The 13,588-nt window shown below is 35.3% G+C and overlaps 1 protein-coding gene across 4 annotated transcripts in view; it reads right to left on the reverse strand.

Moving 5' to 3' along the window:
• Nucleotides 1-656: 656 nt before the first annotated feature.
• The window catches only part of U2SURP (U2 snRNP associated SURP domain containing), a 54,153-nt gene continuing 41,221 nt past the window's right edge, over nt 657-13,588 (reverse strand). For all 4 annotated transcript variants that reach the window (XM_049628704.1, XM_049628703.1, XM_049628702.1 and 1 more), the window contains 4 exons: nt 11,057-11,167; nt 8,429-8,547; nt 6,034-6,210; nt 657-4,862 (listed from right to left, as the gene is read on the reverse strand). In XM_049628704.1, coding sequence (XP_049484661.1) covers nt 4,724-4,862; nt 6,034-6,210; nt 8,429-8,547; nt 11,057-11,167 — 546 coding nt within the window. In that variant the 3' untranslated portion in view covers nt 657-4,723. The remainder of the gene's footprint in view (nt 4,863-6,033; nt 6,211-8,428; nt 8,548-11,056; nt 11,168-13,588) is intronic.

A 13,588-nucleotide genomic window follows, 5' to 3' on the forward strand; every position in this document is an offset into this window, starting at 1 on the left:
AAATACTGTTATGATTCCACTTATTTGAGGTATCTGGAGTAGTTAGTGATACTCCCAGAAATAAAAAGAAAATAGGGGATGGGGAGGACATGAGTTAATTGTTCGATTTTCAATTTTGTAAAATGAAGTTATGGAGACTGCTTGCACAATGTGAATACACTGAACACGACTGGATTATACACCTAAAAATAGTTAAGATGGTAAATTTTGTTATGAGTATTTTACCACAATTAAAACATTTTTAAGTCTTAAAAGAAACCAATGGATTATTTTTAGTGTAATGATGATATTGTGACTACGTTGTTTTAAAAACAAAACATTCAGTCAGAGATACATACTAACAAGGTGATACTTGGGATGTTCATTCTACAATTTTGTATGTTTGAAACCTTCCCCCCCCCCCCCCCCCGTGAAATAAAATCAACAAAATAACTCTTCAAAGAAGGGGAACAATAAAATTTCCTAATCAAGAGAATCATCTATCATAAAAATATTTTATTATAGTTTAAACATGTAAGATGTAACATTTTAGCTACAACTGATAAATGTGACACATCACTTATTTCACTTGAAAGAAAGCTGCTGAAAACCAGCTATGGTTTACTGAGCTTGCATTAGAAAAACTACATGGAGAAAATTACATGAACAGGCTAATGTTTGCTATGAAAACAATGTTCTTTTATTAAAGTAATTAAAAGTCAAAAAACAACAACAAAGGGAAATTCCACAACCTTTGCAACTATATAATCTTTATGTAGAAAAACTATAAAGTGACAGTCTGGAAAGCAGCTCCACAATAAACTTAATCCTTACATCAAGAGTAACTAAATTATGGAATCAGTTCACCCAAAAGAAAAGGTCTTGCTATAAAATATTTCAGCTGAGCTGATTTCAACTAGATTATTCTCATTCCTGAAAAATTGTCTTTCCTGATATTTCAAATCAGCAGAGATGTAACGTACAAGAGCCTGTTGAAGTAAAAGGATAAAACAAATATTCCAAGCACAATTACATGTGAAAATGAATGAGGGCATTTTATCTATAGATCTACAAAACTATATAAATAATCAGTTATACACATAACCCATTTACACTGAAGCTCCATGAGGTGGTACTGAATAAACACTGAGGCGTTGAATTTTCAACAATGGAACATGGCTCACTCTGAACAGCAGCACATTCCCACCTTTTAGTCTAGCATCACAACACTTCCCCTGGGATTTGTATCTGTGTATTTTCTGAGTCCCGGGAAGTTCACAACAAAAATAAAGAAAAAAAGCAAAATGACAAGAAATGAAATACCCCCTAAAATTTGCCTAAAATCTACATGTGAAATATGAAGAAATCAAGCACTTTGTGAGTTTTTAGTCACGTGTTCTTTTAAACTTGTACTAGTGTCTTCATTAGTATCTGTGCTGAATTTCCTGTAATTAGTTTTTCCATTAAAGTGAAAGAGGAAAACAACAAAGAAAAAAAGCTCTTATTTTGTAAATGTACAGTCTTAGAATAGCGTTACTATTTATTTTTAAAACAACCTTCTCTGTTGAAGAAATCACACTGATGTGGTCATCAGAATAGCCGAGGTCACTCTGGCAATACAGTGATTTATTTGCTCTCATTTTTTAAAGAATCATAATGATAGACTATTATGGCCATAAAACTTTTCATAATCTATATGATCATGAAGGCAAATGTGTAGAGAACATGTCTAATATACTTAAATCGATTGGAACTTCTTAAAAATATTTTCAAGAATATTAAATTTTGGGGATAAAATACAGAAGTCATAAGCAAGTATTTCTTCTAAGATTCTTTAATTGGGATAAAAATCTCAGGGTTAGCTCACGAATGGTCTGTAACAAAGAAAAATTAGGTCAGCGTAATCTCTGCAAACTTTAGCAGAAAAGCCAAAAACATTCTAAGCATCATAAAAGAGCTTTTTGTTGTTTTAGTCTTTAATCTCTAACTTCTCAACATTTACAGTTTAGAAATGCCCATATGCTTGCTAATGGTAATAAGGAAATACAATGTCAAAGAAAAGATTCACAAACATGATACTTTTCAATCATAGGTCTCTCTTTGGTAAGAAACAGACCACCATTTATTTGTGTGTTTTCTCTCAGGGTAGGAGAAGGAGATTAAATGGTATTAAACTGGTAAGAAATCCCCGTGTATAAATGTTATTAGGATCGAAGGTAAAGAGATTAAGCCTTTATAAGAAGAGTAGGATCTTCTTTATAAAAAGAGTAGGTAACTCTTACTTGTAGCTATGACAGAGCATCATAACCATCTATTACAGAGTGGGAACAGTGTATTTCCTGTAACTTGTATAGAAAGCCACCCTACAAACATTTTAGTTAACCTGTGGAAATTTTGCTGTCTAATGAAGAGTGTTCTTTAGATAGGAAACAGATGAATAATATGCTATTTAAAAAATGGTAAACTATCTCCCCCACTAAGAATTTACCAATTTATGATCCTATTAAACTTTCATAGAATCCATGAAGAATTAAACAGGCTTACTCTAGATATTTTCTCATTAAGTAAAATTGGAAATAACCTATGTAACAATACCATTTGCAATTCCAGGAAAAAAAAAATCCAATCCAATCCAATCCACACATTTAGCTAACTTACAGAATACATATTCTATCAAGCCTAAGCAATCCCCTCCCCCAACACACCCAAAAGAATATCTGCTGTATCTGGATCCAAATTAAAGGGACTGCAAACTTCCATTGCAGTAGGAAAACTACTACAAATAAGCACCCAAAACTGACGTAACAATTTCTACTCACTCCTCCTTCCCCAGGGTATTTTTTTTTTAAATAGAAAAAAATAAGCACTCCTTGTAACTTGGCTGGGAAAATCATAACCTGACCAATTACTTATAAAACTATACTAGATACCAACTAATAATGGAATGCCCAAATCACTAGCAACTCAACATTATTGTTATATTTGCAGAAAAAAGCAATATATAAATTTCCCTTCTCCCAGGCAATGAACAGAGGAGAAAAAATGTGTTGCTTTTAAAATGGCTATATTTGTAGGTTTTTAAAAACCAGCACCAAATGTTCATGTTTAATTATTCTGAGCAACATTTAGGAATTAACACTCCCTAACATTATGGACAAACAAAAGAGTGAAGTGAACAGTAAGGGAGTAACTTTCAAGCAATATTGCATGTTGACAAGAACCATTAAGTAAAACAATGTGATTGGCTCTTTTCTAAAGCTGTATTTTAAGGTTGCCCAGTTTGGAAACAGCATACCTCACTGCTCAGCTAATATACCTACTCCTCAAACCATTGGTATAGCTTATTTTATAACTAGGCAACAGTAAGTAAAACAACTGGAAAATACAGTTTTAAAATCTAACTCAAAACAATCCATTATTAGAACAGTTTTCTACTCTATGAAGGGGGGAAAATATCAAACCACTGCATAAAGTGTCTCTAAATAAAAAACTGAAAAATTCACAAATTGTAGTAGTGTCAGTTCAAGTCTACATAACCCTTTATTACATATTTATAGCAATATTATGATCAACATTACACAAGTTTCCTTATTTCTTCCTCATACTGCAGCAATTATTCCCATTGTATATAGATTTTAACTCTGCAAATTGCTTAAATCAACTTTGCACAATGAATTTACAAACTATTGGATGTTAAGTTTCCTGAAAACTATTTTACTTTTAAGTTTTACCTAAAGCTAAAACCTAAAATTCAATTCTTAAAAAAACAAAACAAAAAACTAAGGTGCTTTAAACAGAACTTTGTAGAAATACATGAATACAAGCGTTTGAAAGGTAATCTACAGAGGGCTATATAAAAGGGCATTTATCATACAAAAAACTTCTATGGCCAACTCTTGTTAGAAAATTTCTTTTATAAATAAACTTCTTTCATGATAGAAGATGAGTCAAAAGACGGAGATTTAATTTTCCCCTAAAAATAAGTAGTTGCTCAGGACATAGGCTGAGTATACTGAAATCGTATTGCTTCTTTGAAAACAGAAAAAATATTGTAGCCAGGCATTCCATTAACAAAAAAGACCATGCCACCTTTACCTAGTCTTTTGATCTCTGGGTACTAGTATTATCCAAGATAACCTCATCAAAGTTGGTTGGCACCCTACCAAATAGGAGTCTCAGGTCCCTTAATTTTCATAGTCATCTTAGTAAATATAAAACTTTAGCTACTTGAACAATGGAGCTTATAAAGTGCATTAAGTATAAGAAACACAACAGAAGTGCTAAACTCAGTAGGACTTTAAGGGACTTGATGTCACCAATGGGGCAAAAAAACAACATTATAGTTTTCTGTTCAGATTTTATTTGAAATCTAATTCAAATTGTCAAAGCTACAAAAGGGGGGAAGACATCTGTATTATTTTTGCTAAGTCACAACATCCTAAAACAAAATACTACTACTGCCAGCAGATCCATTATACACATTTCTGATGAAATTCATTAGCACAATAAAAATTTCATCTTGAGAAACAGCCACAATGAAAGTAATTTATACAATATAAAACAATGACAGGTCTACAGGTGTAGTTACTCATGAGTTTACACATGCATTCACAAACAAATAAACAAAAAATCCAGGAATGCTCTTTCATTTGATTTTTTGTTTTTTTTTTTTTAAAAAAACAGACCATTCAGGCACAAAACAAAATTGCATTTCCAATAAGTGACAGCATCTTAAAGATTTATGTCAGTGTTTGTTTTTCTTTGACTTTTTATGAGACCTGTGTGGAGATCGGGACTGAGATCTGGATTTCTTCCCTGACTTTTTAGGGGATCTAGACCGTGATCGCCTAGACCGTTTAGGTGTCCTGGAACCAGATGGTGATCTGTGGAAACAAATGAAAACAATTTATCAAAGTACTCATGTGATCAAAATGGACCATCCTTCAATTACCTAAAATGATCTTTAACAGAGCACAAAGTCAGAAATAAAACAGGTTGTAAACTTCCCAAATTTACACTTTGCCTACTTTACAGAAACACACATACACACAAGTTTGCACCTCCGGTGTGCAGCACCCATGATTATCAGTGGTGCGCTTGCTTACGAAGACAAAATCTTGAGCCCCACCACTGTTCTATTTAATCAAAATCCCAAGAGGTAAGGACTGGGAATTTGCATTTTTAACAAGCTCCCCAGGTTACTAATATACCCCCAAAGTCTGAACCTCTAAATCTACAAGATAAAGTTCAAAATGGCATCTAAAATCATTCACATGATTTTTAAAGCATAGCAGCTCTGCAGCCTATCTTCTTGAAGGAAAAGCACCAACTACTGCATATCGTTAAGGAAATCATTTAAGACACCATAATTCTGTACGCACGCAGTTCATGAAGATTACCAAAACTAATAAATATACTTTATATATATATATATCCAAGTACCACTTAGAAAAGGAGAAACATATCTCTTTTATAAAGAATTTACTAAAAATGGTTACAATAATAAAGTTTTAGGACATAAAGCAGTTTTAGTTCACAGGAAAATTCCACTATGTAACACCAGATGAATAAAACATTTCTTAACCATTTTTCTAGAACTACAAGGAAAAGAAGTATGTAACACACTAAAACTACACACTGAAGAATGGTATTTAATTCCACAAGTCTCTACCCAAGAACTTGCTAATAAGATGCAGGGGCAGGAGGAAGGGGGTAATGTATTTTTCTTTCAGCCTTGACAAAACCAAAGAATATTCTATAGAAACTGAAGAACAAAATGAAAAGTAAAGCAGCTATCCCTAGTCCACAGAGAACACTGGATGTAATGTTTAAAATTCTTGGCTGGTCTTTACTTGTTGGAAGCCTTCTTATGCTTTAAGTCATTCTGAGACTGGGGTGGGGAGGTGGGAAGGAATAATCTAAAATGAAAGTATACTTCTCTGGTTCTCTAACACCCTTTAAAAAAATGGCTGCCAGCCAAATTATTTTCAAAAGCTGGTAAAATGACAAGGAAACTGGCATTTGAAATATTACCAAAAAAATAACTGCATTTACCTTTTGGCCTTTTTGCTAACATCTCTAGGAGAATCTTTGTGAGATGACCTGGACCGTGAGCTCTCTTTATGAGATCTTTCTGAACGCTCTGATCGCTCCGATTTGGGTGAAGGGGATTTCACTCGTCTACCACTGCTACTTCGAGATGGGCTAGGGGATGTGCTGTGTCGCCTCTTCCTATGGAACAAAGCCCCCAAAACATTACATAAGTGAGCAAAGGATCAAGTATTCATTTTCCTTCTACTGAATTAGCGATTTATTCCTATCAGTTTATACTAACTTTATTTTCACTTAACCTTATTATTTTCCAACAACATTCAAAGCCCTTTATAAAGAATATCTTAAAGATAGATTCATCAACATGGATGGAACTAGGGTGTATTATGCTAAGCAAAATCAGTCAGAGAAAGATAAATGTCATGTGATTTCACTCATGTGGAATTTAAGAAACAAAACAGATGAACATTGGGGAAAGGAAGGAAAAACAAGATAAAAACAGAGAGGGAGGCAAATCATAAGAGACTCTTAAATACAGAGAACTGAGGGTTGCTAGAGGGGAGGTGGGGGCGGATGGGCTAAAATGGGTGATGAGCATTAAGGAGGGCACTTGTTGGGATGAACCCTGGGTGTTAGATATAAGGGATGAATCACTAAATTCTGCTCCTGAAACCATTATTGCACTATATGTTAATCAGCGTAGATTTAAATAAAATTATAAATTAATTAAATATAGGTTGATCAAAACAAATACTGAACTCAACTAAGTTCAATTTTCTTTTTCTATGAGACACTGGAACAATGAATAAAATTTCATTAAGGTCTCTGATGAGGTGTTTTTTAAACACTTTACTTATTTATTCATTCATTCATTTTTAAAGTTTATTTATTTTGAGCAGGGCTTGAACCCACAAACCATGAGATCATTACCTGAGCCAAAACTAAGAATCAGACACTTAACCGAATGAGCCACCAGGTGCCCCAAATAATAGTGTTTTGTTTTGTTTTTAATGTTAGTTCTCCAATCTTGAAACTTATTATGGTTATGTAAGAAAATGGGGCATCATGTTGGCAAGTTACTTTTTTTTTTTAAATGTTTATTTTTGAGAGAGAGAGAGAGACAGAGAGAGAGAGAGAGAGAGACAGAGACAGAGACAGAGCATGAGCTGGGGAAGGGGCAGAGAGAGGGAGACACAGAATCCAAAGCAGGCTCCAGGCTCTGAGCTGTCAGCACAGAGACGGATGTGGGGCTCGAACTCACAAGCCGCAAGATCATGACCTGAGCCGAAGTCGGATGTTCAACCGACTGAGCCATCCAGGAACCCCGGCAAGTTACTCTTAAATGGTTGGGAGGAGGGGAAAGGAAGGGGAAAAAAAATAAAGCAAAAGTAGAAATATTTCAACATTTGGAGAGTGTGCGTGAAGGATATCTGGGAATTCTTTATACTATCCTTGCAACTTTTCTATGAATCAAAAAATGTATCAAAAAAATAAATACAAGACAAACAAATGGTAAATTTAGCATTTAACCAATTAGTATACCTATGTTATTTGTAACTATCTGTAGAGTAACTAAGCCAGAATTTTTTTAATTTGCATTCACTTGGTTTTTATTAGGAAAATCTCAGTTCTGTTACTAAAGCAATTTTCTCTATTAAATGAGACATTTAGGAACTGAAAGTAAAATAAAAACTAAAAAAGAAGTGATTTTGATTAGAATGAAGACTTAAAATGAGGAGCAAGTCCCTATGGTCCATGTATACAAACTCCTTTTAGATAGGATTGGGAGATTCAAGTTTTCAAAGGCAGCAGCCTCAACTCAGAAGAAATGCTTAAATTTTTTTTTTTTTTTAACGTTTATTTATTTTTGAGACAGAGAGAGACAGAGCATGAATGGGGGAGGGTCAGAGAGAGGGAGACACAGAATCTGAAACAGGCTCCAGGCTCTGAGCGGTCAGCACAGAGCCCGACGCGGGGCTCGAACTCACGGACTGCGAGATCATGACCTGAGCCGAAGTTGGCCGCTTAACCGACTGAGCCACCCAGGCGCCCCCAGAAGAAATGCTTATACCAGAGACAACAAGCAAGATATAGCAAGCTGTTTAGTTATTTAAGCCTTAGGTCTGATACCTAATACGGTAACTGAATTCTTGCACTTAACTAAGGCTAAGGTACCATACGACCCACGTAGAGGGATGATGTCCCAGTTAGCTAAGCCAAGTGCCAGCTAACTGCCCCATTTCTCAGCTAATTCCGCCTCCTGCAGGCAGGAGCCAAACACATTTATCATGAAAAAATACTTTTCTAGTTTGTTGGCATCAGTGATGACAACATTACAAAATGAAACATCATTTCAAAACTTGAAACCAGCATAGGAACTGAGTGAGAAATGTTATACCTTTCTTTCCTTGTTGGAGTACATTCATCTTTCTCCTTCTTGTCTTTGGATCGAGATTCCAATTTTTCTTTATCCTTTTTATCTCTTTCTCGTTCTCTTTCTAATTCTTTCTCTTTCTCCTGTTTTATTTTTTTTTAAAGAAAGAATAGTCATTAAAAAATACCAATCTGGGTTAATCTCATTTATGCAACAATATTTTAACCACTTTTTAAAATCACTACTGAAGGTACAATGCCATTTTTTAAAAAATACCTACTCTTCCAGGAAAAGTAGTCATTTCTTCTTACACTGAGTGAAAATACTAATACCAGTGACAGCAGCTAAACGGTTGAATCCCTACCACAGACCAATTACTAAACAACTTGCCATATACCATTTCATGTAACACTTCAAAACAGAAAATAGAAATTTGCTATTACCCTCATTTTAGAGATGAAAAATGACACTCAGAAAGGTTAAGTACCATGCTCATAGTCATAATGGATGGAGAAGTCAGGATCTGAGTCTAAGCTCTACAGCCAGTGCTCTTAACTACTCCCTCTGTCCCTCCACTTAAAAAAAAAAAAAAAAACAAAAAAAAAAAACAAGGAAAAAGAGACTGGCCTTTCTATCTTAGACTACAATAGTCAGCAGCATTCCTACAGCAAGTTGATTTAATCAAAGGAGAGCTCTTTCCAAGCAAAAGGCTTAAAAGGAAATACAGCTATACACAATAATCATCCATCAAAAAATCTTAATTAGTAACAAGTACCATTTGTATTGGAAATTTTAAATCCTAACTTCTACAAGTACAAAATGACTATATGACTTTATATAAACCAGAAAGATGACCTATCTGCTTATCCCCACTGCTACTACTGCCACTTCTTACTTGAAATTATGACTTCTGTTGATAAAATAATTAAGGGAGTGGCTACAAACAATGAACCCACAAAGCCAACTTAGGTCTTCATTACCAGGAATTGAATCTCTCTACGATTTGTATGCATCAAGAAAGCTACCTGGTAACTGATAAAATGCCTATACCAGATGTTGCAAACATTTTCTGTAAAGAGTCATAGAGTGAGTATTTTCTGCTCTATGGGCCACACAGGATCTCTGTCCCAAGTATTCAACTCTGTCATGATAGTCCAAAAGCTTGAAGGGGCATGGATGTGTTCCAACAAGCTGATTTATGATGAGGTGATGAGTCTGCTGACCCTCAGTATATACCTTCAAGAAACACATCCTTCTCTCCAATTACAATCATAGAATGCAGAGAGTAAAATGTAATACAGGTATTACTACCATCAGGACCAGTGAGTATCTCAAAGTATAGTCTTAAATGCAGATCAAATCCCTGCCACCAACTCCAAAGGGACTCTTGGGGTACAGATACATCTTTTTAAAAATCTCATTTTTCTTTTTTCAAAATACAACTAGAGTACAGATTTAAAAAGTGATGCTGAGGGGGAGCCTGGGTGGCTCAGTTGGTAAAGCATCCACCTTCAGCTCAGATCATGAACTCACAGTTCATGGGTTCGAGTCCCACGTCGGGCTCTGTGTTGACAGCTGAGACCTGGAGCCTGCTTTGGATTCTGTGTGTGTGTCTCTCTCTCTCTGTTCCTCCCCTACCTGCACTCTGTCTCTCTCTCTCTCAAAAATAAATAAAGATTTAAAAAAATTAGAAAATGAATAAATAGATAGCGATGCCAAGGACACTGTCTTCATCTGGTAATCTGTAGGATAGATTTTCCTGATTGAAATACTTAAAATATTTTGAACAATTTAATCCAATAAAAAAGTAATTAAAATCCAATTTAAAAAGTAGCGATTATCTCACAGTCCTGCAAAATTGGGACTATCAACCTAGTTTCACAGAGAAAAGCAGGCCTCCGGGACTTGCCTGGGAGCACACGGCAAAAGGCGGCCCCAAGAGTGCACAGGTCTGTGTGGCACCGAGGCTACTTTACCATAGTGCTGCTCCTCTCACTGGTTCTACACCATTAATAGCTTTAGTGAGTCTAAGTTCTAGTGTTCTAGTCTAGCCTTTTCTTTTCTTTCTCTCTATATAGTCTTTTCTACAATGACAATCAAGGTAAAACTTAATAGCAGTCCCAATAAAATTCCTGGGTTCTTTCAACAATTAACAAACGGGCTTTCTTGTTCTAAATTCTCTGTATTATCGCCACAAATTTTTTATGTACTCGAGTTCACCAATGAAGTATGTTACCCCTTGGTGTCCTTCTTTGTAAACAATGGAAAAGGAGTCCTAAATGAACGTCCCAAATTCTAAGTCCATCTTTATCTCTGTGCCACTTCTCAGGGGGTTGTTGGTGTTTTACTGTCACAAATGTTGGCACTTCATATAAAGTCTTCCAGCTTTGAAAGCATGGAATTTCTAGTCCACAGGTAGAAAGTATATCCAGAATAAAATGGTGCGCTATTGCTTTCAGACCCTTTCCCAAGTTGAAATGATTGTAAAACATCAAATTTCTAATGTTCCTGTCTACCAGTATTCAGCATTTGCACATCAAAGGATATAATTTGAGATATACTTTTCCTTTAGTGTACTAATATACCAAAATTCTAGGTAGTCAAACAAATTACTTCGGAAAATACGCATTATTGAGTACACTTATTCCTTACTCGTTGAAGAAGTTTATCTCTGTAGTGTTCTACTTGCTCCTGAAAGCTCTGGCCTGGTTTTTTAGGTCTTTTTCCAGATTCCAATTCGTCCTGAAACTTCATAACTTTGAGCTGTGAAATAAGACATTTTAAAAATAAATCTTTTCATCATTATAGCTTTCAAGCAGTGCTTTGGTCCTTTAAAAAATTCCTTTTTCCTTTGAAATAAATGTGTAAAAAGGAAAAATATAAACACAGCAAAGCAATATCTGATTGGGACTCAGTCAAAATATAACATCAACATAAAGCTCCCCCTTATCTGAAGACCATTTGGCAGACAAGCCCAACCATGCAGGATTCAAGCAATCAGGCATGGGCCCACAGGCTCTCTGCACAGCCACATGAGAGGACTCAAAAACCATGAACTATATATAGTTCAGACCCTTAAGAACCTACTTATTATCTCAACACAACGATAATGAATTTGCTATCTGGCTCCCCAAATGTGAGAGGCAAGGGTGATATACAGGCAAGCATACTTCCAACAAGATATGACAGCCAGCAGGACACAAGATATTTTTTTTAAAGCATTCTTTACAGTTCATGTAGGACCAAACACAGAACTACAGAATTTGAATGTTTCACTCTATTTATAGTACAATGTAATCACTGAATACCAAGACATCAAGGAAAGGTTAAATCATATCAGAATATACTTAAGATAGTAAGAATATGTACTAATAAAAAAACTCAGAAACACTTCCATTTCTTTTAATTTATACACAAGCAGAAAACCATTTGTATAAAACATCCAATACAGCATTGTGTGTACGTATAATATATATTCCACACTTTAATTATGTTAATACAGTTATACAGTAATACATATATATTTGTATGTACACATATATAAAAATGTTTTATTACATAAAGATATCTATATATAACCTTATTAAACGAAGGGAGAACAAGTAAGATGAAACACATGAGGACTCAGGCTGTTGGAGGGGGAAATGGAAAGCACATGGATCCACCGGTTGCAGCGTCAAACCTGCCCACCCTATGTCATCCGAAGAGGGGAAGAAAACACTCTGGCCTGACAGGATTATTGTATATGCAAACATCTTAACCTATTTTACTGAGCACTGATAGGTCCTTTAAATGAACTAAATACTACTATAAATATTATGAGGCTTTCCCATAGAATGGGAACAAACTACAAAAACTTTCTTCCACTCAAAGTATTATTTTCACTATTTTTGACTTCATGAACATTTCTCATAAATTCCCCAATTTTTGCCCTTTTTCTATCAGGGTAAATAGAACATCTTAAAACTATCCAGTAGTCTGTTTTGGCATTTAAACGGTATAACTTCATTATCAAGAAAATATATTTTTATTTAACTCCAGAAAGGCAGAGTTCAGTAAGCTTGGGAGGAGTTCTGAGAGTTAAGAAGGGGCATGTGCAACTTGGAAAAAAAAAATCCACAGGTGGAGTGAGGTCACTGATATAGTCCCCTAAAAAATTTGTCAACAAGGGCGCCCTAGCTGACTCAATTGGTTAAACATCCAGCTCTTCATTTCGGCTCACAGTTCATGAGTTCAAGCCCCACACTGGGCTCCACAATGACAGTGCAGTGCCTGCTTGGGATTCTCTCCCTTCCTCTGTCTCTCCCCTGCTTGAACTCCCCACCATCCCCTGAGTAAAAGAAATAATTTTTTTTAATTGGTAAGGATTGTATATAAAAAAATATATCCAACACGTTAACTCTGAAAATCCCTCCTCTTCACTTATTACAGACAGTATACTGATTCTGTGTAAGGTTAAAATGAAATAGTTTCCCTGTTAACAGTTACTTTGGCTTAATGATATCTGAGAAAGAGTTGGGCAAAAACTTGTACCAGCCCAACAGTGATGAGAGAACTGGAAATAAGGTAATTACTATGGTGGGAATTATAAATTAGTAAGAGGAACAGTGCTGATACATAGCAGACATCCAAAATACTGTTAAATCAATGGACAAAGTATTAAAATACACTCTCAGATATACTTCTGAGACTCTGGACTGACTGCTACACTAACATTTACTACTGGGAATGTTTCATCACTTTGCAACAAGGAATAAGGAAGGTTCCCATTACAACAATACCCTTCCCTCTGATAGGTCTCCTTTTGGTAATTAAAAAAAAAAAAAAAAAAAAGGTATTAAAAAGGACAGGGGACCGAGGGAGGGAAAAGTCAGGTTGAGACAGTTTGGACTCATTCCCATAAGTTTTTCCCCCTTCTTACTGCTAAGTCTCACTCAATGTCTGCTCTCCCCACTGAAATAAAATGCAGATATAACCTAACGGTGCCAGAAAATAGCTCGCTTTTCCTCGTTACATACTATGTACACTCAAATGTAATAATTTTATAATGCCAGTGTAATCTATTCTTAAAATCAATATCTTCAAAAGATCTCCCATGTGCCAGGCACTGGATTTATGATGATGAACAGACAACAGACATGGTTCTTTCCCCTCATGTAAATCAGCACCTAGTAGGGACTCGAA

The sequence above is a fragment of the Panthera uncia genome, chromosome C2 (genome assembly GCF_023721935.1).
Source record: "Panthera uncia isolate 11264 chromosome C2, Puncia_PCG_1.0, whole genome shotgun sequence".
Classification (NCBI taxonomy): Eukaryota; Metazoa; Chordata; class Mammalia; order Carnivora; family Felidae; genus Panthera; species Panthera uncia.